The sequence below is a fragment of the Marmota flaviventris genome, chromosome 12, assembly GCF_047511675.1.
Source record: "Marmota flaviventris isolate mMarFla1 chromosome 12, mMarFla1.hap1, whole genome shotgun sequence".
NCBI lineage: Eukaryota > Metazoa > Chordata > Mammalia > Rodentia > Sciuridae > Marmota > Marmota flaviventris.
In genome coordinates this window covers 102,683,282-102,706,129 of record NC_092509.1, presented here as the reverse complement: position 1 = coordinate 102,706,129, position 22,848 = coordinate 102,683,282, and the positions used below count along the sequence as shown (strand labels likewise).

General features: G+C 41.4%; 1 protein-coding gene across 1 annotated transcript in view; it reads right to left on the bottom strand.

Moving 5' to 3' along the window:
* Slc9c2 (solute carrier family 9 member C2 (putative)) overlaps positions 1-22,848 on the bottom strand; it is a 54,947-nt gene that overhangs the window by 10,295 nt on the left and 21,804 nt on the right. Inside the window, exons 11-22 of the mRNA XM_071619755.1 lie at positions 22,739-22,820; positions 20,857-21,023; positions 20,117-20,227; positions 16,829-16,926; positions 15,744-15,863; positions 14,464-14,662; positions 13,593-13,781; positions 10,580-10,729; positions 5,479-5,530; positions 3,296-3,444; positions 1,143-1,268; positions 25-123 (exon numbers count right to left, since the gene is read on the bottom strand). Coding sequence (XP_071475856.1) covers positions 25-123; positions 1,143-1,268; positions 3,296-3,444; positions 5,479-5,530; positions 10,580-10,729; positions 13,593-13,781; positions 14,464-14,662; positions 15,744-15,863; positions 16,829-16,926; positions 20,117-20,227; positions 20,857-21,023; positions 22,739-22,820 — 1,542 coding nt within the window. The remainder of the gene's footprint in view (positions 1-24; positions 124-1,142; positions 1,269-3,295; positions 3,445-5,478; positions 5,531-10,579; positions 10,730-13,592; positions 13,782-14,463; positions 14,663-15,743; positions 15,864-16,828; positions 16,927-20,116; positions 20,228-20,856; positions 21,024-22,738; positions 22,821-22,848) is intronic.

The window sequence follows — 22,848 nt, the reverse complement described above, 5'->3', positions numbered from 1 at the left end:
GAAAAAGAATGAATAGCTCCTTACACTTGCCATTCCTGAAATTATCAAGTAGATTCCTTGTGGCATTTCCCCTTCTCTACAAATGACATCTCCGTAATCGAAATAAGCAAGTTTGGTTCTTTCCTGAAAGAAAAGAAAAAACAAGAGAGAGAAAAAGTCAACGCAAAATGTTCATAGTCTACTTTCCTAGAAAGAAGTAAAATTTTAAAGTTAGAGTCGTTCTTAAGTAACATAAAAACACAAACTGTATTCTTGGTTTCTTAATTTTAACATGAAGAACTATGTCTTTATTTTAGAAATAAAGAGATAAGCAAACAAACTCTAGACTTTGTGATCAGGACCTAACATAACAAGTGATATAAGCACTCAATAAATGCTTTATGGGATGGATTAGTAAATTAATGAAGAAAAACATTTTTTTAGCCTTCATTTGGGGCTTGGGCTATAATGGTAACATAAACATATTCCCTGCGGCCAGAAGGTCTTTGGTTAGGTTGGGTAGATGCCAATGGACGTGGTGATTATGTCAAAGGAGACAGAGGCAGGGTACCATGGTACCATGGAACAGTGCAGAAAGGCCACAGGACCTCGTCGTGGTTGTTCAGTGAGACCTTTACAGACGAAGGGATAGCTAAATGGAAACCCGAGAGAAGCATTCCAGGATATTCAGTAGCTGTTTATTGAAGGGGTCCAAATTCCTGTAGGAAGAGGATGGGCTCTGGAAAGCGCCACAGTCCTCATGTTCCCTCCTGCGTTCCATCCCCTTGGTTTTACCTTTATGTTACCTGCCTGGCCTCTACAGTCATTTAAATGTGAGATCCTTGGTATAAAAATAGGTTTCTTCCAGAATTCGCATCTGGAAGTCCGGCACTCTAGGTAACAAAATAGAATGCCATTGATAATAACCAGGAAACACAGATGGCCCATCTGGGTGGGGAACATGAACCATCGTGAAAAACCGTCTTTGCCCCCTAGTCCCACAAGCTGTCTGCCCCTAGCTTTGCTGGGCCTCATCTGCTTCTCCTTGGATTGGCCACTATAGGATTTCCCTTTGGATGTGCTTTTCTGTACATTAGATGGTACCAAAAAATGGCGGAAATATTCAACATTTGCATCAAGCCCGAGCCAGACAGAAGCTTTACCTTGAAGAACTCAATGAGGACATCTTTATTTTCCATCCAGATGATATTATGCAGGTACTTGTCAGGAGTAGGGGGTGGGATTGCCATTGGAAAATGATTCAGTGCTTTTATTTTCATAAGAAGTACCTAAAAGCAACCAACCAAAATAAGGATGATCAGGTGATCAGGTACTGTCACAGAAAACGGGCTGTACATTAAAAAATCCAACCCTAGGACTGCACGTAAATTACTCCTGCGCAGGTTTGACCTTGAGTTAGCTCAAAGCTCCTCTCACGGGAGCCCATTTGTTTGTCCCCCTCCTGCCCTAGTGATCACCACTGATGTATGAACTCAGATGGAACCTGCCATGTCCCTAACCCCCTGAACATGGTGCCCCAGCTTATCTTAAACACAGATGTCCTAAATCCTGCACTGATTGCTCCACGACCTCCTGTGTTTTGTTGGTGTGTACAGTTGGCGTCTCTGAGCCTTCTAACTGGGAAGACAGAGTCCTAGCCTGTGGCCTCTGAGAATCCTTCTCTTTTCCAGTGAGAGAAAAATCAGGTCACCACCCTTCTTCTCGGGCACTGCCTCCGTGTCTCCACCATGGGACTCGCTACCCTGTAGTGCTGTTCTCTCTTCCTTCCTGTCTCACCCCTCCTATTATTCAACTGCCGTTGGTTGGATGAATAAATGACTGAATGAAAAACCAAGAACCGTGGACCTTGGGGGTCAGTGTTGTATCCCCACTGGGGTCCCAGAGCGCTTAGTAGGTCTCCAACATGGATTCACTCAATTGCATTGAATCTTCCCCCATGTCCTATGGCCTGGGATAGGTGCTGACAGTTAGCCAATCAGTAGGCACTCAAGAGGAGACTGTTGAGGGATGGACTCCTCCAGCAACTTTCTAAACAAACTTACAGGGAAAATAAGTCTCTCTGCTCATAAGAGGTATTGTTTCTTTATATTAATTAATGGTATTGTTAATTAAGAGGTATTGTTTCTTTATATTAATTAATGACATCGAGCATCCACTTGTCTTATACAAACTTCAAAAGGACTAATTTTAAAAGGTAGAATCTAAGACACAAAAGGGAGGGGACCACTACCAAGTGGCCCTTTCTTCCCTCACGCAGGCATTCAGGGGAAATGGAGTGTCCATTTGGTCCTTCCCTGGACATTACAGAAACTAAAGAGGTAGAGCCCTGAAGGAAAAAGCCTGGCCTGCATCCTGTCTTCCCGGAGACCACCGAGAGGGGACCGAGTCAGCAAGTGACCGAAGCACAAAGCAGGTGTCCGTGGCTGGGCGCTGCCGTGACGAGGAAGAGCGTGTGTCACCAGGGACAGGCTCAGTGAGCAGCACGCACAGGCCAGAGCCCCCGTTGCCTGGTACGTGCTGGGACGCAGCTCCTCACACGGGAGCAGAAGGACTCGTACCACACACAGACAGTCTCGGGTCAGATGTGACAGAGACGCAGGACTGAATGTGGCTTTCTTCCCTTTGCCTTAACTGTTCTGATTTTCTTGCAAGTCTTTTACAATGTTTTAAAAGGCGACTTTCGTTAGCTGACCGGTGAGGCCATCCTCCTGCTCCTCCTCTCGGAGCTGCGTCCTCCGATCCCCACCGACACACCTACACACAGGTTGGTCCCCTCCCCTCCATGCACTATCAGGTGGCTGCCACCTCCAGTGCCACGTCAGTGGGACCAGGACGAACACACTCCACCAGTTGATGGAGAAATCTAGTGAGTCTAGAGCGGAGCCAGAGGAGGGCGCCACAGAGGGCGACCCCGAAAGGAAACGGGACTCTGGAAAGGCCTCCTGGAGTTAGGCAAGTCCTTCCAGAAGCCTGGCCACACAGCCTGGCTACTGTGGGCTCCGTGAGCTGCTCTGCGTCCTTTGAATCAACCCACCAGCCCTATTTCCTTACTAAGCCTCACTCCAGCTGGTTTCTGTTACTTGCATCCAAGCAGCTTTGACTAATGGGGTGCAAGAGGTAGAACTGGCATCATGTGCAGGGGAAGCAACCAAGTCCACAGGCAATGCCAGAGGTCGGACCTGCCCGTGAACACTCTTTTCCCCGATCTACCTCACTTATTACTTCCTGTGAAAGTCATAATGCGGGTGGGGTTCCGGGCCGATGGAATCAGGCAACATGGAAACTGCTTCGTTACCTTATTCAACTCGATGCCCTCGTGTTCGTCGATGATGCCCCTCGACCTGAGGAAGGTGAGATTCTTCAGAGCTTTAGCGATCACGTTCCGGATTGCCTGCTTAGTCTTCAGAGCAATGACGACATCACGGCCTTCATGCTCTATGAGTCCTGAGGACAGTGCCAATACCCACATGGGCATTCCGCTCAGTTTCCAGGATTCCCGCGTGTCCTCATTCCAGTTCCACACAGAGCCTGTAGGGCTGCCCACCCGCTCAGAGGAAAGCACCTGACTGCCTAACTCTCCACGTCTCCATTACGAGACTCCTCACGGTTCAGTGTTGTTTTTACTGACCGCTCTCAACCTCCGTGCTGCGTGATTTTTTGTTGGCTGGGTGAAAAAAAAGACTCAAAGAGGCCCAGGACTTTGGCCCTGGGTCTTTCTGAGCTCAAACTGCCTATTCTTTCTGCTTTAATAAGCGTGAGGAGTCATGGACTAGAACGTGAGTGGGGGTAAGATGTCCCTGGCTGCTGCTTTGTAACTCTATCACTGAGCCCCAGGTCTTGTGCACAGAAGGTTCTCACATCTTTTCATTGAAAAGAGCCGACCAATAAAATGAAGTTAGGCTCGAGGGTCAGGAACCAGAGCAGGAAAGTGAGCTCATCGCCCCCTGGCCATAAGGCCTCAGGCAAGCTAACCTCTCTCCTCTGTAAAATGATGAGCACAGTGTTTGCTGACCCGGTAAGCAGGCAATAAGCAGGGGCAATAACTCCGTGGAAACAGACACTCCCTTTTATGCAACTGAGTCAAGAAACCTTTGTAAGATTCTGTACTGGTCTAAAACCTAACACGAAGCAGCCATTCCTAAACCTCTATTCTTTAAAAGTTCAAAAATAAAAATCTGCTGATATATAAATGGCAAGAGTGGGTGTTGGATTTTCTGAAACAGTGCCAAAATACTCTGACCTATTGTCTCCAGACTCACACTTTCACTTATTAGACCGTGTGCTTCTCAGTTAGAATCAGAAAGCTCGATTCCCATAAACCCAGGTAGCATTTACAGTGGGGTTAGGCATACAACCCTGTCTTTACTGACCGCTCCCGTGTATTAAGGGCCACCCTATGCCAGCCTCTACCAGATGATTTTGCACCAGCTGAGAGCCTGGCTGTGCCCCACATGAGGAAAACAGACCCAGCGTGAGACCCTTGAGTTCCCACTGTCTTCTTCAAGGAAAGACGAGTCACTGTAGATGCTCAAAAATAACCTCTCCTGCAAGCCACCAAGCCTGGATGCAAAAACTAAGGACACTGTCCTGAGAATTAGTGCCTAGGAAAGAGAGTTCCCCTCCCTTTCTAGTCAGCTGGTCTTCAGGTTAGATAAAGAATTTCCTGTAGGAAAAGTGAACTAATTGATACTTAGCCTGGCCCACTCCTACCTTTCGGATTGTAAATGAGTTCCCCTAGGATCTAACTACTTTCCTTTGAAGTGTAAATGCCCCTGTGAAAGCTCTCAGCCCCAGGCTAAAGATTTACCAAGGCCATAGTAAAAGAAGGCAATTCTTCCTCTTATCGCATCCCTGTGCTTCCCACTTGAAACCAGTTAACAACTGTGTATTGTTCAGATCAGAAAATTTATGACACTAGAGAGCCTATAAATGTGGGGGAATAGGCACTCAGAATTTGGAATCTGATCTCCTCTGCCCCCCACCCCCAGCCTAAAATAAAATTTGGAGTTCTCCTCCGCTCCAAGTGCTGCTTGCTATTTCTTGACCAGTTGGTTTCCCACAATACTGGAGCATCCTTGAAGAAATAATAATAATAATAATAATAATAATAATAATAATAATAATAATAATAAAGCAATCTTGGGTCCCAGGTAACCGTCACGTGTGTTTTTCTTACAATCTTCAGGATTCTGACCTTGCCACTTCAAAACACTTCCACACTCATCCCCTTCTTTCTTCTATATGCCCCCAGGACCACAGGACCCCCCTTTCTTCCACGTCTACCAGCATGTGCGGATGCTGCGCCAGGTCCTGTCCTCTCCCAAGGATTCAGGTCTACCATCTTTGCTTTCCTAGGTGTGCTCAGTAAACACTGGCTGCCTGAATGAGTGAGCCAGTGGGTGAAATCATGAGCCCAGCTTACTTTGGTTAAATCACGGGACCAGAAGGTCCGATTTCTCAGAGACTTCAACTACTTACCTAGCTCTTTGATAGCTTCTCGTTTGTTGGTTTCCAGAATTTCATATAATTTCTGTAAGAAATTAAGAAAAACAGACCTTTCTTGTTACAACAAGCATTTCCAGATTTAAGTTCTGATAAGAAGAAGCATGGTCCAGGAAATCTCTCTTCATTTGGTTTAAGAGAGATCTTCAGCTCATTTTTCCCCTGGGGTCAATTCTGCTATCTTCCTTGGGCTGAGATTTAAATTGCAGAGGATGTTGTGCAGTCAGTACTTTGCATAGCTACTGTGCCTGAGAGATCTCAAAACAGTCCACCGTGCACCAAGGAGAATTCTCACCAGCAGAGCCCAATTTGGAGATGTGCTGAGAAGCTATTTGGAGAGCCAGTCTGTCGGCAGCACAAGAACAAGAGTAATAATGAGAAGAAACAGTGCCAATTAGTTCACGTTTCCTACAGGAAACTCTGTACCTAACTGAAGACATAGCTTCCCCTTCCTTATCCTCCTTGTGCTCTTCCTAACACACACCAATCTGGCTTTTCGGTAGCTCTTTTAATTTTCTTCTGCATTCTACAAAGTAAATCCACAACACAGAATTCTGATGCACATTAACGTCTGATCCAGTAAACGCAGGTAACTTCTCAGCCTGCTTCCCTCTGCCGACCTCAGTGAGGAATCAGCCTCAGTTTCCTGGGCTGAGAGCCAGAGGTGACCACTGCCAGCACACACCTTCCAGAGACCATGGGCCTCCAGGCCCCGCACCCAGTCACCCCTTCTAGGGCTTTAGTCATTAGGCTTTAAGTTCAGTGTTGGGTTTAAAATCCGGAGTTTCATGTGAGCTGAGAAAACTAATGATACAGTTCAATTATTGACACCATTCAGTTTAGACCCTCATCCACACATACGAAAAGAGAACCCAAATCACCAACCATCGGAGGAAAAAAACAGGACAAAAGCCCCCAAAACAACCCATAGGAGAATGAATACCAAGAAGTAGAATTAACACAGGAAACAAAGAAACATTTTAAACAAAGGGGTTCAAGAGAACATCATGGTATTTTTTTTTTTTAATGAAACAAGAAGCCAAGAGGCAGAGGAGGGCTGCTCCAGCTTCTCCGAGGCTCCAAGTGGAAGAACAGCCCCACTGGAGATCTCAGCAAACACGGCCACCCCGTCCTGGCCAGGGCCTGCTGTGGGGCCAGGGTGGCCCCAGGGGAGTACCATCCAAATGGCACAGAGAAAACCCAATGCAGTGAGGTGGAGGTGGGAGATGGGAGCAGGAGTGCAGTTCATTTCCCCTTTGAATCTGGAGGCTCAGGTGACCAGCTGAGGTGGGAAACTGAAGAGGTGCATGTGACCACCTCTGAGGACTGGGGACTGGGTCTCGGGGGGGGGCACACTCACCTTCTGGGTGTGAGGCGCCCAAGGCACTGATGCCCAGGGAGGCCTAGCACCGCCTCTCAGTGTGTCCATCCACACTGTCTGCAGGAAACCTGGCTAATGGAGCAGCCCGTTCAGAGCTTGGCGTCAGTCCCCAGAACTTGCTGTCCTGGAAGTGCGTGTCAACTCCAGCGGGGGACACTTGCCCTCCCTGTCCTCCTGCAGGAGCTGAACGTCATGTCAGCCAGCTTCAGTCCCAGGCCACGGCAGTCAGCCTGGTGAGCAGCAGGAGAGGAGGAAGGACCCCCAGTCCCTGCTCCCTCTAAGGGGTGTGTGCCCAAGAGGACTTGGGAACAAATGCAGGTTGGCACAGGAGTGAACGCCGCTGTGGTCCGGTTTCAGCCATCAGCAGAGACGAGCCCTTCCATTTTCATCAGGGTTTTTTGTTGTTGTTGATTGGTTCATATAGTTTTTCTTTGTTTTTATTTATTTATATTTTTATCCTTGTTCTGTTTTGTTCGAATTTGAGGTTTTTTGTTTTTGATTTGTTTTGATAGTTTGGGGTTTGGATTACTCTTTGTCTTCTTCAAATTCTCTTGCTTTCTTTTTATTTTGTTTTAGCTTTTATTTTATCTTTTCTTTCTTTATGGCCCTTTATACCTTTATTCTGCTCTCTTTTTGTTTTTGATTACTCTAACTCCTCTTTTGCCTTCCTCTGCCCATTTTCTTCTTATTATTAATTGCATTTTTACCGTCTCTTAAACTGTTTGGCTTAGATGATTTCTGGGCCCACCATCCCCGTGTGGCTGCTCGTGTTGTGGTGGCCCAGATGACACTTGGTTTGCTGCTTATCTGGCTCACTGCTGTTTCTTGCTATTGCTGTGGTTCATTTCACCTTTTCTGTGATGAAATGAGGGGCCCAGCCCAGAGACGGGACTCCCTGCTCAGCACACAGCCCAACCCTACTTGACCTCAGTGAGTACTCAACACAAACAACGGGGTAGATAAAACCCCCAGCCTACAATCAAGCCCCAGGTAGGCATGGCTGGGGGCCTGAAGACCCGCTCCTGGACATCTGTTCCTACAAGTGACAGAGAGAGAAACAGACAAAGATCATGGACACCACACAGGTAGGGACCTCGACATAGGTCACTCCCCAACCCTTTTAGAACACACAGTGTTGACCAGACAAGAAGAGTAGTCACACAGGATGTGTCCCATATACTTTACTCTTGTGAGACCTACAGAGAAAGTATGTCCCGTGTCAAAGCACACTATTCCCTGCCCCGCCGAAAACAAGTCGCAGGGAAACTACGCTCTGAAACCCACTTGGAAATACACTCAACACTTCACAACAATCCCAGATCCCAGATCACATCATCAAGAAAAAGCTGATCCCTAAAAAGACCCTCACAGAAAAGCAGAAGAGAACGCTAATCTGACAGATGTGTAAATCTAAACGTAGACATCCAAGAAATCTGAAAGAACGGGCAGCATGACTTACCCTGAGTTTCACAGTTCACAGCCCTCCTGACTTCAAAGAGTGGATTAAATACTGGTCAAAGAATTCTTTGTCTGTTCTGGATTTTAATGCCCAATCTGAGGAGCAGGGAGCAAAGATGTTCTCCCACTCTGTAGGCTCTCTCTTCACACTCTTTTGTTTCCTTTGCTGTTAAGAAGTTTTTAATATCATACCATCCACTTATTGATTTTTAAAATTCTACTTCTTGCACTTGAAGAGTTTTGTTAAAGAAGTCAGTTCCTGTGCCAACGTGATGGAGTGTTGGGCCATTTTCTTCCAGCAGTTGCAGGGTCTCTGGTCTAATGCCAGGTTTTAGTGGTCTTTGATCCATTTTGAGTACACTTTTGTGCAGGGTGAGAGATAGGGGTTAAATTTCATTCTAGTACTTATGGATTTCCAGTTTTTTCAGCACCCTTTGTTTAAAAGGTGATCTTTTCTCCAACCTGTGTTTTGGGCACCTTTGTCTAGAATCACATAACTGTATTTATGTGGGTTTGTTTCTGTGTCTTCTCTATTCCCTCCATTGGTCTTCATGCCTGTTTTGGTGCTAGTACCATTCTGTTTTTGTTACTATAGCTCTGTAGTATAATTTGAGGTCTGGTATTTTGATGTCTCCTGTTTCACTTTTCTCAGTAAGGATAGCTTTGACTATTTTTGGGTCTCTTTACTATTCCAAATTAATTTCTAGTTCTTAATACACACAAAAACAAACAACCAAATCAATAAATGGGCCAAAGAAGAAGACATTTCTCAAAAGAAGAAATACAAATGGCCAACAAATATCTAAAAAAAAGTTCCACATTTCTACAATTATGGAAATGCTAATTAAAACTACACTGAGATTCCATCTCACTCCAGGCAGAATGGCAATTATCAAGGATATACATAACAGTAAATGTTGGTGAGGATGTCGAGAAAAGCATACACTCATACATTGCTGGTGGGAATGCAAATTAGTGCAACCAGTCTGGAAAGCAGTATGGAGATTCCTCAAAAAAACAGGAATGGAACCACCATAAGACTCAGTTATCCTACTCCTCAGTCTATAACTAAAAGATTTAAAATCAGCATACTACAATGATACTGGCACATCAATGTTTATAGCAGCTCAATTCACAATATCTAAGCTATGGACCCAACCTAGGTGCCCTTCCACAGATGAATGGATAAAGAAAATGTGGTATATAAACACAATGGAGTACTAATCATTCATAAAGAAGAAGGAAATGGGGCATTTGCTGGTAAATGGATGAATCCGGAGACTACCATGCCAAGTGTAATAAGATAGTTCCCAAAAGTCAGAGGTCAAATGTTTTGTGTGATATGTGGAAGTAATTCAAAATAAGAGGGGTGGGGGATTTGAAAAATGAAGAAAGACCAGTGCAGTAGATTAAGGGGAATGAATGAAGTGAAGGATGGGAATCTGACCTAACATTCCTGTGTACATACATGAACACACCACAGGGATTCTCACCAACATATACAGCCACAAGACACTGACTAAAAACAAAACTATACACACAAAAGATCAATGGAGCAGACGGGAAGGGAATAGGGGGAGGGAGGATGGAAGGGGAAAGGGAAGTATGGGGACTGAATTAGAACAAAGTATATCCATGCTTTTATAATTACGTCAAAATGAATCTTAGTATTATGTGTAACTAGAAATAACCAACAATTTATTGTTTGTTGTTCTTTGGGCTATGTTCTCTCCTTTATATACATTCAAAGATCTTACCCTTTAGGCCAGGAGGAACCTCTGAATGTTACCAAGTACAAAGTACATATGACATTTAAGATGGGCCTTTTAGGGACACAAACCTATTAAACTTCAAAGAATGCCCCGAGAGGACATGCGGGTGTGAGGGAGCCTGGGTGAGAAGCGACTCGCCATCTCCAAGCCTGCCTGGTACTAAGTGCATAGGGCCGGGCAGGATGGGGGTCCTCTTCACCCGCTCCCCAACACCAGCCACCCATGCTGCCCCTGTGGGTGGTTTTCTGCTATGAAGATGACAAGTGAGTTTGATGAGAACAGTTGAAATGTAAAGACGAGAGCTTGTTTCCTTCCGCAGCTCCTTTAGGACATGATAAACAGACCCCTTCAACTTCTGGTGTCTGTTTGGCCGAACATATATAGAAATGATTTAAAAGAAATTAATACGTCTAAGTGGTTTTTCCATCCCCTGCCCCCCCCCCCACAAACAATGCTTATCTCTCACCTTATATATTGATTTACGGCCAGAAATTTGTTTTATTAAAAGTTTGGCATCTTCTTGACTTTTGACATAGCCTTTTGTAATATTGTACATCAAGCTGAGGTGTTTTTTGACCTGCACATCTGCAATATTTATCAGCATTGGAATTGCTAACTGGAATTATGGAGAGAGAGAGACAAGAAAAGCTCTGTAAATTTTGTGAAATTTAAAATGGTGCTTTTAGGTCATAAAGCAGAAGTTCCCAAAATGTTGTCTCCAGACAACATTTTGCTGAGGCCTGAGGCCACAGTTGTTGAGGCCTGAGCCTAAGCAACTCCACTTTAAAACTCCAGTTTGAAACCTGCACACCTACAGAGCCCTCCAGGATGGCCCTCAAGCACAATCTAGGGATATGCATCTGCTGGACTTAAAGCCTAAGACTTGAGACTTTTGATCTGATACTTGAACTCTGCACGCAGAGGGAATGTCTGTTATGAGCCTGTCATGATTCAGTGTGTTTGCAGTGCTTAGAATTAATCTAGAATAGTTTGCTGTGAATTGATTATGTCTATTGCAGTGCCTAGATTAAGTAAAGATTGTCATTTCCTTGATTAAGAACCTATAGAGTGAAATTGTATTGAGTGACTTGAGTGAATAAAACATTGGAAAGGGCAGGAGGGTGTGGACATTCTTTCTCTCTCCCCTCAACTGCAGATGTCGCACCTTTTGCCCACTGCGACACCCAATCAGACGGTACTTGTGCTCCTAAGCAGGGGATCCAACAGAAACAGAGGCACGAACAGAGGGGGCACCAATCAATAATAATGAAAAGGGCGTGGACAGGGGAGAAGGTAAGGAAAGGAGGAAATTCCAGAGACCATAGAAAGAACAAGCCAAAACTCTTCCACCAGATTCCTGGCTCCAGGACCCCTGCTCTTTGAAGAATTCTGTCTCTGTCGGTTTTGCAATAAACCTGCTGTATGCATGCTACCTCTGTGTCCTGTTCTTCAATTCTCTGCTGAATGGAGGTAAGTAACCCAGCAACCCTAGATAGTAACATAGTTACTGACTAAAGAACTCACCTCTTGTGAGATGAGGAACTTAGGGAACTAAGATCCTTCTTAGCTCTCAATTTCTCTGATCACAGGTTGAGGCAGGCTAACGTAGTGACTTCAAATTTTTAAACATAAACCTGTCTAGCTTCAAATACCAGTGTCCACCAGCTCTGCGACCTGGAGAAAGTTACTTAGTGACTTGGAGGACTCATGTATAAAATGAGGGTAATGATGTGTAAACACCAGAATTCCAATGGAGACATCCCTCAAAAGCAGAAGCAGTCACTCGCACAACCAGGGGACTTACAGGCTTATAGCTATGTCAAAGCTCAGGGACAGATGGCAAGGGACTGGGTAACATGGGGGGGGTGGCGGGGGTAACAAAGAACAGGAGAAGAGTATCACAGTGCAGGAATTACAAGAGCAGGAAAAAAGAGAAAGCTTTTTTTTAGCCGCCATTTGGTTGTGAAACTTGGGGAAAAGGGAGAGCTGTTTAAAGAGGACTTTCCAAAGCTTTCCCCCACGCCATACTGACATTCCCTGTGCTGTCCCTTAGAGCACAGTGTCAAAATCTCTAATATTCTTCCAAGCTTCCCAATGCAGATTTGTTTATTTTCAAAGCTACACAGTGCTGTTAGGATACCTGTGTATAGTGGTGACACCTACTCCACAGGACTGTTATTATAATTTAACTGGATAACGTACGTAAAGTACTTTACACAGTTCCTGGAAAATAAGTGCTCGATAAAAAAAAAAAAGCTAACCATAATAATATTGAGTCCTTAAGGATACTTCATTGAGCTTTGTCTGGAGTATACTAGGAAGATTCCATTTTATTTTTCACAAAGTACAACTTATAAAATGATTGCTTTACACTCATCAGCGCAAAATATCTGTATAAAAACTGATTACCTAAAGAAAATTCTGTCTTCTATCTTAAAACCTAGCCTCAGTACGTGACTCTTGATTTCTAGAGTCATTTGTATCAGGTAGAGTGATACCTATGTGAGCACTCCACTCTAAACTCAGCTCATACGGTAAAGATCATAGAGAGGGAATTAACCCTAAAAGCAGGTTTTGTGCATACAGCACCGCACAGCAATCCTCATGACATTAATATAAAATTTAAAAATGACCAAAAGGAGTCTATGAGCACAAGCTGGACAAACAATTCTAACTTTAAAAAACATAACCCTGAAATCTCTCGGAGGAGGGGACTAGGTGGAAAATGCTAGTGCATGAATTTGGCCCGTAGTGTTTACGGCAAGGTTTTAAAATGCTGAACCTCTACCATTTCAATACATACTAATAGACTTTTTTGATGTGATAAGAATAAATAAGAAAAAATGGAGTGGCAGGTATAATCTCTCAACTCCCAAGCTGAATGCTGCTGTGGTGCATCTCCATTGGAAAGAGAGAAAGCAGGTGTAAATGTTGAGAATGGAAACATAAAAATCTATCCTCAGAATTCAAACCAGGGCCATGGAGAGAAGGAATAATAATTGCTAATGAACCTGAAGACCACAGGAAAGTTAATTTCCATAGGCAGCATGCTATGTGAGTAGGGGACTGTGGAGGGGGAGAATTTTCCTTGCTATTTCTACACAGTTTGGGTGATAGGAACAAATTTTACTGACATTTGAAGGACTTGTTTCTAGATCAGCCTGCTTCTAGAGACACCTATTTTTCACCCATTCACTTAATAGGAATATTCACTAAGGACTTAACTACACAGCAGGCACTGTCTTGAGCCAGAGGTTACATCAGTGACCAAAACAAGAAGGCCCGCCTTGGGGGGCAGTACAGACAAAATATGGGGAGAAAAGTAAGAGTTTAGCAGACAGAACAGGGTCCAGAGGAGGGAGCCCAAGGCTGAAGGTGTGCACAGGTGGCCATTGCTCTTAAAACAAGGAGATTTCTGAAATCACTTAATAAGTGATAGAGGAAAAAAAAACCTAACAATTTAAAATTTGAAGTCTTACCTTGAAGATAGGAAGAAACCTAATTATTCTTAAGTATCCCATCACCACTGTGAGCTGGATAAGGAATAAGTTGCTTGTTCTTAGTCTGACAAAGTATATACAAAAGATATCCACGAGCCCAATAAGCAAAATTAAAAATTCCAAAGTATTCCAATGTTGCTTAAAATAGTTCCTTTTCAGAATTATTAACTGTGTAGAAAAGAAATAGAATATATGTCATTTCATAGTACCTATACATGGTGTAAGGGGAAAAATTCTTACAGTTTGACAACTAAGCTCTCGGCTATAAATGAGTTATATTCCAAAAGTTGAGCTTTAAGTTATTCATTTGGAATTTCCCAAAATTCTTTGTAATCTCCAACATCAAAAATTTTAGTATGAATCAAAATATATAATCTATAATGAAACTGGAGTGCCAAAACCAAGAATTTTAAAAATAGCAATAAACAGATTCATTATAATACCATTCATAACAAAATCAGAAAGCAGTTCTGGAGATGGGCTGGCTTTGCAGCACAGGGAGAGGTCCTCTTGTTATGACAAAGACCAGCAAACCATTGTTGCTTCTATTTGCTAATTTATTTCTTGTATCATTACTGAAAGTATGTGAAAGAAATCTCTTTGTCTGGATTTTCAGCTTTCTTTTACCTTATCCTATGATTCTCTCTACTTTTATATTTAGTTAATGTCCAAGACTGTGACTATTCTATTAATTTCATTATTAAACTCAGAAAATTCAAACAAAAGTTACTAAAATTCCAGGACCACATCAACCATAATAACAAATAGCTTCTGTTAACAAATTATTTCAAACTATTCTAAATATCTGCATTGTTCTTTTCATGGACTATATTTTTATTTTAAACAGTACCTTCAAAGTTGATTCTAACGCACATAAAAATATAAAATAGTGGTTCATTGATATCAGTGCTGATACATTTAACTCTCTTGCCATTGGCCATAAATGTATTATCATGGGATAAATATACAATAATGTCTTAATATGTCCTGCATATTCAAATTCTTCTGAAAATACAAGGTGATATACAAAAATCAGAAATCTATTGTTCCTGGAAAAAAAAGATCAAATAAAATGTCAGATCACTTCCAAGAATAACAATTAAGAGTTGAAGATCAGCATTTGTTTAAGTAAATCATTAAAATTAATATGAAGACTACAAATAAAATAATAGATAACAAAATAAAAGCATACTTTCTGCACATAAAAACCATAATGGAGAAAGATAAAAATATGATTCTTGTTCATCTATATCCAGGATGGGGAGCATCTTTTAAAAAAAAAAGTCAATGCTATAGGATATAGGAAATGATGCAAAGATTCATAAATCAAAAGCAAAAAACAAAGTGACAAGAATATGAGTTACACATCAGCATTATTTAAATGTAAGAACAGAAAAACAACTATTCAATAATTACTATAACATGTATTTCTTAAAACTTTTCAATCCATCTAAAATAGACCCTAATTTTTTTTGAGCCTGATTTTTAAAAAAATAAATTCCCTGCATATGTCAACATCCTAGGTGTTTGATTTTTCTATTTATCTTTGAATTGATTAAATGGAAGAAAACAAAACAATGTCCGTTTTGTTACAAAAGATCAACACCCACTTAAAATTCAGCAGCTTCAGTGGTGAGGGTATTGTTAAGTCCGAGTTGTATTTCTCCTAAAGACAGACTTCAATATGACCGCCCTGTGGCACAGATGAAATTAAACTGAGCTAGATCTAATGCGCCAGCTGGGTACTTCTCACCCTTGCACTGCACCTAGAAGAAGATGCACGCATCCCAGTCCACGACATGACCCCACAAAACCACCCTCTCTTCTTCCTGCCCACGCTTTCACAGAGGCACCAGTGAAGGGGCTGAAACAGAATGAAGGGAAGCAAGCACTCTGTACCTTCAGCCCTTTGTCAATGAGAGTTGACCATGATATTAGTTTTATTTTAATAAGGAAAATCAGAGTCATTTATTCAAAAACTATGGAAATTATACTATTTTCAAGGGTATTGCTATTAAAAGTTCATAATACTTGTGTGCATGTATGAATATGTCACAACGAATCCCATTTCTAGGTGCAACTATGATGCACCAATTAAAACATGTGGGGAAAAAAGTTCACAATACTTACCCAGGTAGAATAAAACGTCCCTTTTCTCTATGATATTCCAAGTAAGTTAACATGTTTTTAAACTTTATAAGCCAACTTCTAGCTCTTACGTAAGTTGAAACATCATGAATATTCATGAATCTAACAAAAATACAACATGTATTATGATAAAAACTGACCATAATAAATAGGGGAATATAAAAGGGGAAGTTATACTAAATACAAGTTTAATGAGGATCTACTAAATAAATTCACTGAATCCCAAGCCTCTGCACCCATCCACCTATCCACCTGTGGTCATGGGAAATGAGACACCTGTGCCCCCGTTCCTAAAACCATTCCTGACCTGAGATAGAATGTAATTAAAGCTTCTCTAGACCAATCCTTTGGGGTTCTGGAATCCAGCTTCCTTTTGTCATTCACTGCCCAGCCCAAGCCTCTCCAAGGCCCCAAAGGCCCTGCTTTCCATAATCCCAGGGACCAAGGACAGCTCTCCCACAAAGATCACTGGGCTGCTGCCCTGCTCACTCTCCCCCTCAGAGCTTTGCTGTGAATCACCTGTTACCTAATGCTTGCCAGGACTGTACCCAGATATGCACTTATCTCTGAGACACTGGGTTTTCCCCACCGGATTTCATCACATCCATCAAAACCAGTTAAGCCGGTTCCCACAGAGACTGCTCTACCCCAGAACTGTTTGACCCCAGACCCAGGCCTCCGCCTTCTCCTCTAGCAATTTCGTGGATATGATATGAAAGCAACACACTCATAACAACAACAGAAGCCACGAAGTTCTCTTCATGGGTCCCCTTGTCTCTCATCTAATTACCTTATAGTAGGACCTTCCTCCAGAGTCCCCTAATGTCACCAAGCTCATGAAACCACACGGGAAAACAAGCAAACAAGAAAAATAGAAAATACATGAATAGATGGATGGATGGACAGATAGATGGATGTGGATAGATAAAATAGATAATAGATTGATCAATCTGGACATTTAACACTCCATTTGTTCATTCTTAATCACATACCAACTCAATTTTGCAAATATCAAATTTAATTAATTAATCAATTAACTGAATTAATCAAAAAAGTATTACACTTACTTTCCTTGGATGGGGCAATAGCTTTTCGTTGCACCAATTAATATCCGGGCTGCCTCTACTCCAAGGATGCCATCATTACACTGCTTTTCAAAGCTACTCTAAACACACAATTTTAAATAAAAATTACAAAATATCAAAACATGAATATAATCTACTCTGCTTACACCTTACATAGCCCTTGCTATTATTACCAAACTCAATAAATTGGCCCTCTGTATTCATGGTTTCTGCCTCTATGAATTCAATCAACAACTGAAAATATTCAGGGAAAAAACTGATCCATAATGAGAATATATAGATTTTTATTATTATTCTTCAAATAATACAGTATAACAACTATTGACATAGTGTTTGTTCTGCATTGTGCATAATTCAGAGATGATTTAAAGAATACAGGAGGAAAAGCATAGGAAAGTTATATGCAAACGCTCTGCCAGTTCATATAAGCAACAAGAATCTGCAGATTTGAGTGTCCATTTTGCAGCTGGGGATCCTAGAACCAATCCCACATGGATGATAAAGCATGCCCACAGATGAAAATATACTACTACAGAGAATCTACAGGAGGAAATAAATTTCATTTGATTCAAATATCTACTCAGAATTCATTTTTTTACTAAGTACAGTCCTAAATGTTATAAGAGATACAGAGGAAAGTTCCTAGCTTCAAGATGCTCAGAACCTACACAATTCAGACTTCATTTCTGTAATATAAACCACACCTGTAGCACCATCTTTCTAGAGCAGAAAGCAGTGCAAAGTATTAATTCAAAGTGTGATTAATATCTCAGCTCCACAAGAAATTATCAAAAGGGAAAGATATTCCCTGGTTAACCTTCACCTCTAAACAGGAGGCTTACAGGACCACAAATAGACCTAATCAAATAAGAAGCTCACCAAGACATATCATAATCAAAATAATTAACACAGAAAATAAGGAAAGAATATTAAAAGCCCCAAGAGAGAAAACACCAGTCATGTTTAAAGGCAAACCAATAAAACTCACTTCTGATTTCTCAGCTTAGACCCTACAAACAAGGAGGGCCTGGAATGAGATATTCCAAACCCTAAAAGAAAACTGCCCTCCAAGATTACTATACCCAACAAAGCTCAGTTTCAAATTTGAGGGGGAATTAAAAATGACAAGAATATACTAAAAGAATTCATGATGGGGGGAAAGTACACTTTTACATCGTTGGTGGGATTCCAGACTAGTACAACCACTCTGGAAAACAGTATGGAGACTTCTCAAAAACTAGGAAATGGAACCACCCGTATGACCCAGATATCCCACTCTTCAGTGTGTAACTAAAAAAACTGAAAATCAGCACACTACAGCGATGCCACCACATCAGTGTTTATAGCAGCACAATTCAAGAACAAATATGTTCTTCAACAGAAAATTAAAGAAGGATCTACAGATTATAAGAGACTTAATAGAGATATTGGTTAGTTGCAGTGTGTGAACTTCAACGAAACTCAATTTGAAAGTATAAACTGTAAAGTAAGCGTTTATCATGTTTCTAAGACAATTGAAAATGTTATTGATTTGATATATATTCTTATTAAGTAATTATTAATTTTAGGAACAATATTATCATTTTACTATGTTCTTAAAGGACTTTAAATTTTACATATACATTTTTAAATATTTACAGATAAAGTGATATGACACCCAGGATTTATTTCAAAATAATATGGGAGGTGGGGGAGTGATTGAAGAGGCAGAGGGGGCAGGATTGGTTGTGTGTGGATAATTGTTAAGGCTGGGTGGTGGGCACATGGTGACTTCTTACACCACCTTTGTGTATGTTAGGAATTCTTCATGACACTGAGTTTTTAAAAGAAAGTAAAAAAGAAGAATGTGAACACAGTAAGTATATTATATACTTGCTATATTGAATAAAATTTGTCCTATTTAAATAGAAACCTAATTTAAAATGTATAATCTGATATAATTGACTCAAACTTGATTTTACCTAGCAATATTCCTGTGTGTATGTTAGAACATGTAAATTATTAGTACCAAAATTTGAAGAGAATTTTTGGTTCACCAGATTTACTTTAGCTTATATTTCTAAAATAAATTTTTTTTTAGAAACAAGAGAATTTTGTATGAGAGGAAGTCAACCATGTCAAATTTGTAAAAAGCAGTTTCAAATATTTAAATCTGTTTATCTAAGTATGTAAATGACATTAATAAGTACCCTAAAGACCCTCAAAAATAACTACTAGATACAAAATAGTGTATAAAAATCAATAGCTAGGGACTGACGTTGTGGCTCAGTGGTAGAATGCTTGCCTAGCATATGTGAGGCACTGGGTTCAATCCTCAGCAGCACATAAAAAAATAAATAAAAGTTTTATGTCCAGATGGACATAAAAAATTACAACTAAAAATATTTTTTTAAAAAATTTAAGTCAATAGCTTTTCTGTAAGCCAATAATGAACCTTTTGAGAAATAAATCAGAAAATTTTCCATTCAAAAATAGCTTCAAAAAAATAAAATATCTAAGAAGAAACCTAGTTAAGAAGGTAAAGGATCTCTATAAGGAAAATAAAGGAACACTTGAAAGAAAATTGAAGAAGGCATTAGAAGTTGGAAAGATCTCCCATGTTCATGGATTGGCAGAATTAATTTTGTTAAAATAGCCATATAACCAAAGTAATATACACATTTAATGCAAGCCACATCAAAGTACAAATGATATTCTTCTCATGATTGGAAAAAACAATTCTAAAATTCATATGGAAAAACAAAAGACCCAGAATAGCCAAAGTAATCCTGAGCTCCCAAAAAGCAATGCTGGAGGTATCATAATACCCAACTTCAAGTTTTACTTCAGAGCCCTAGTAACAAAAACCACAGGGTAATGGGGGGGGGGGGCGGATACAGATGCATAGACCAATGGAATAGAATGGAGACACAGAGTCAAAGCCACACACCTACAGAGCTGGACATGGTGGCCCACACCTATAACTCAGTGGCTTGGGAGGCTGAGGAAGGAGGACTACAAGTTCAAAGCCAGCCTCAGCAACTTAGCAAGGACCTAAGTGAAGGTCCAGGATGTAGCTCAGTGGTAAAGTGTCCCTGGGTTCAATTCTCAGTGAAGGAGGAAAAGAGTCGCTCAGGGAAAGAAGAGAAAGAGAAGGGAGGGGAGGAGGCGGGAGGGGAGAGGAAGGGGAGGAAGAGGAGGAGAGGGATGGGGACAGGAGGAGGAGGAAAAGAGGAGGAAGAGAAAGAAGAGGAAGGAGGAGGAGGAAGAGGCGGCGGCAGCAATACCAACCATTTGTATTATCGCCACGTGCAATCTGGCTTCTTCTATTAAAACTTCATCTGTCGGGGACTGCTCTGTTTCATCATCATGTACAACGTGGGAAAGTGGGACAGTATTTGACTAAATTGTAGAAAACAAAGAGATAAAGTTAAAAATAGGTAAAAAAAAATATTAGAAGATAGCAAGGCTATACTCAGCAAAGATCTCAGTAACTCAGAGTTGCTCAGATAAGGAGCCGTGCATAAGCTGGGAACTGTTTCCCCATATGAGAAGTGTGTTTTTCAATTGTGGCGAAATAAACATTCCTTTAGGTGCATCTAGATAGCCAAATTGTTCTCCAAACTCTCCATGCTTGACTACTCTCGGGATTGTCCTGTTTTGTGCTTCTTAAGACACTTACACAGGGAGCGATCTTTTGATATCTCTACCCATTGGAAGCATAAATTCTCCTGCTGCCCCATCAGCCAGTTTGTGAAAACATCCATTCTCCTCATATTTGGCAAAGGAGGCTAACCATCAAGACCTTCTCTTTGGAGAAAGAATTCAAAGTCATTTCCCCAAGGTGGCAAAACTCCTGAGTTTTCTGACATTTGGTTAGCAGAATCAGGTTTCGTTTTTCTTTCTCTCTTTTTTTTTCTTTTCTTTTCTTTTCTTTTTATTATTATTATTTTTTTTTTACAGACTATAAGGCGAGGCAGACAGACCAAGGGAAGGAAAAGGGGATTGTTTTTTGTCAGGCACCAACTCACAGGAATGATGTATTCGATCTTTGCTTTTTCTTCCACTAAAGTCCAGTTGACATTTGTCAACATCTTTTCGGTCTTGTATAAAGTGGTTGTGTTCTGTATTATCTCCTGAATGTGCTGAATGGCATTTTGCATGGCCATTTGTCTTGGGAGGGAAATTGCACAAAAACCTGTGACAAAGAAGAGCAAGGGCCTGAGCAGCACAGTGAGGACTGCAAGGGAGAACGCACTGGGGACCACCACGCCGTGAGCTCCTGAGTTCACCTGCACAGCCAAACCCGAGCAGAGGGCAGGGGCACGGCTGGCTCCCAGGTTTTCCACAGAATCACCCTACCCCCTGTTTCCTCTGGCTATATAACTGAACTGCATCTGGCCCAATTGCTAAAGGCATGACCTAATATTTCAAGGCACCCCACCAGTAATTCTCAAAATGTGGGAAACTACCTGTGTCTTCTCCAGGTAGAAGGGCTGCTGATCAAACTGTCAAATTCCTGGGCTCTGTCCATACCCTCCGAATCAGGCTGGCCTGAGAATTTGCATTTTTAACAAGTTCTTCAGCTTTTCTTATCCATCATGAAATGTGAAAGCCAGTAGAGACACCTCACATTTAACATCTTTCTCCTGGCCAGCAAATCTGCACGGGCAAATGTTATCCCTCCTCTGTTCTCGCTGGCCTGTGCTCTCCCAGTGTTACTAAATTGGTTTATCAAGGCTATGGGCATTCAGAGGTGGCTACTCTGATAATGATACCAAGTATTTCAGACATGGAAGGAAACCATCCCTCTTTAAATTAGCAAGTTGATCTTGTGGTTTATCCGTGAACAAGTGAGTGGGGATATGTAAATTTCTAGTAGTCTGATCAATCCTTTAGGTGCATCTAGATAGCCAAATCAGCCAAAAAACTAGATTCCCTGATGGAATCAGTTCTCGCCCAGCAGAGCTGAGGAGCCGACCCTCCTATAGGACTGCCTAATCCCACCCCAGCTCCCTCCCCCTTGACCACTGCTGCCGGCCATCTGATCCTGGATTTCTCTACTGGATGTGTCTCTTGTAACTTTATTGTATTTATGCACTTTATGATAAACAAGTTTCAAATACCTTTGAGATAACAGAAAATGTTCCTGTTGGATTTAATTACACGTACACTAATTACTATTATCCAGCTCAAATTCCTATTAGAAATAGACAACGGTGGCAGAGCCTGGGGCTTGTCTTCCAATGTCCATTCTCTCCTTCTTCCTGTCACCAATAGGATATCTGAACTGGGGGTGAATACGTGGCCAGCCAGAAAAAGATGATATTCCCCATCTTCCCTTATGAATGTGTGCCACATGATTAAGTTCTGGATAAATTTATTAAATTCTGGATGTTTATATTAAATTCTGGATATTAAGTTCTGGTTATATAGATATTAAGTTCTGGATTGTACCCTTAAAAGAAAGATGCTTACCCCCGACCCACCTACCTATCCCCATTTCCTCTTCTAGTTGCTTGGATAATAGGTGGTAATGAGCAATCTCCTGCCCTGCAGACTAGAGGAACACCCTACAGAACAGAGGAGCAACAGAAACAGAAGAACTTGGACCCCTGGATGACCTGGTGCAGCAGAACCATCTCACTCTTTTGGATTCTGCAGTGAGGGGAAAAGAGATTCCTGTGTCTTATTTAAGCCTCTGTTCACTTGGCTTCTGCTAAACCAGATGAACCAATATTACAATTACACCGCATCTTTATTAATTGTTATTAACAAAGATATTGAGTAAATGAAAATAACTGGCCTCTAAACCAGTTCCTTGAACTTCATAAGAAATATCTGCATTACCCTCAACAATAACTTATTTGCATTTTTCTCCCCCGTTAGGAAACGATTATGCATATACTTTACCTAATGTCCTAGCCGAGAAAGTCATCATGTATGAATTTATTGCCATAGTCAATAACGATATTACTTGTACATAGAAAATAAACTAAAAACAAAGCATACAGATGATTAGA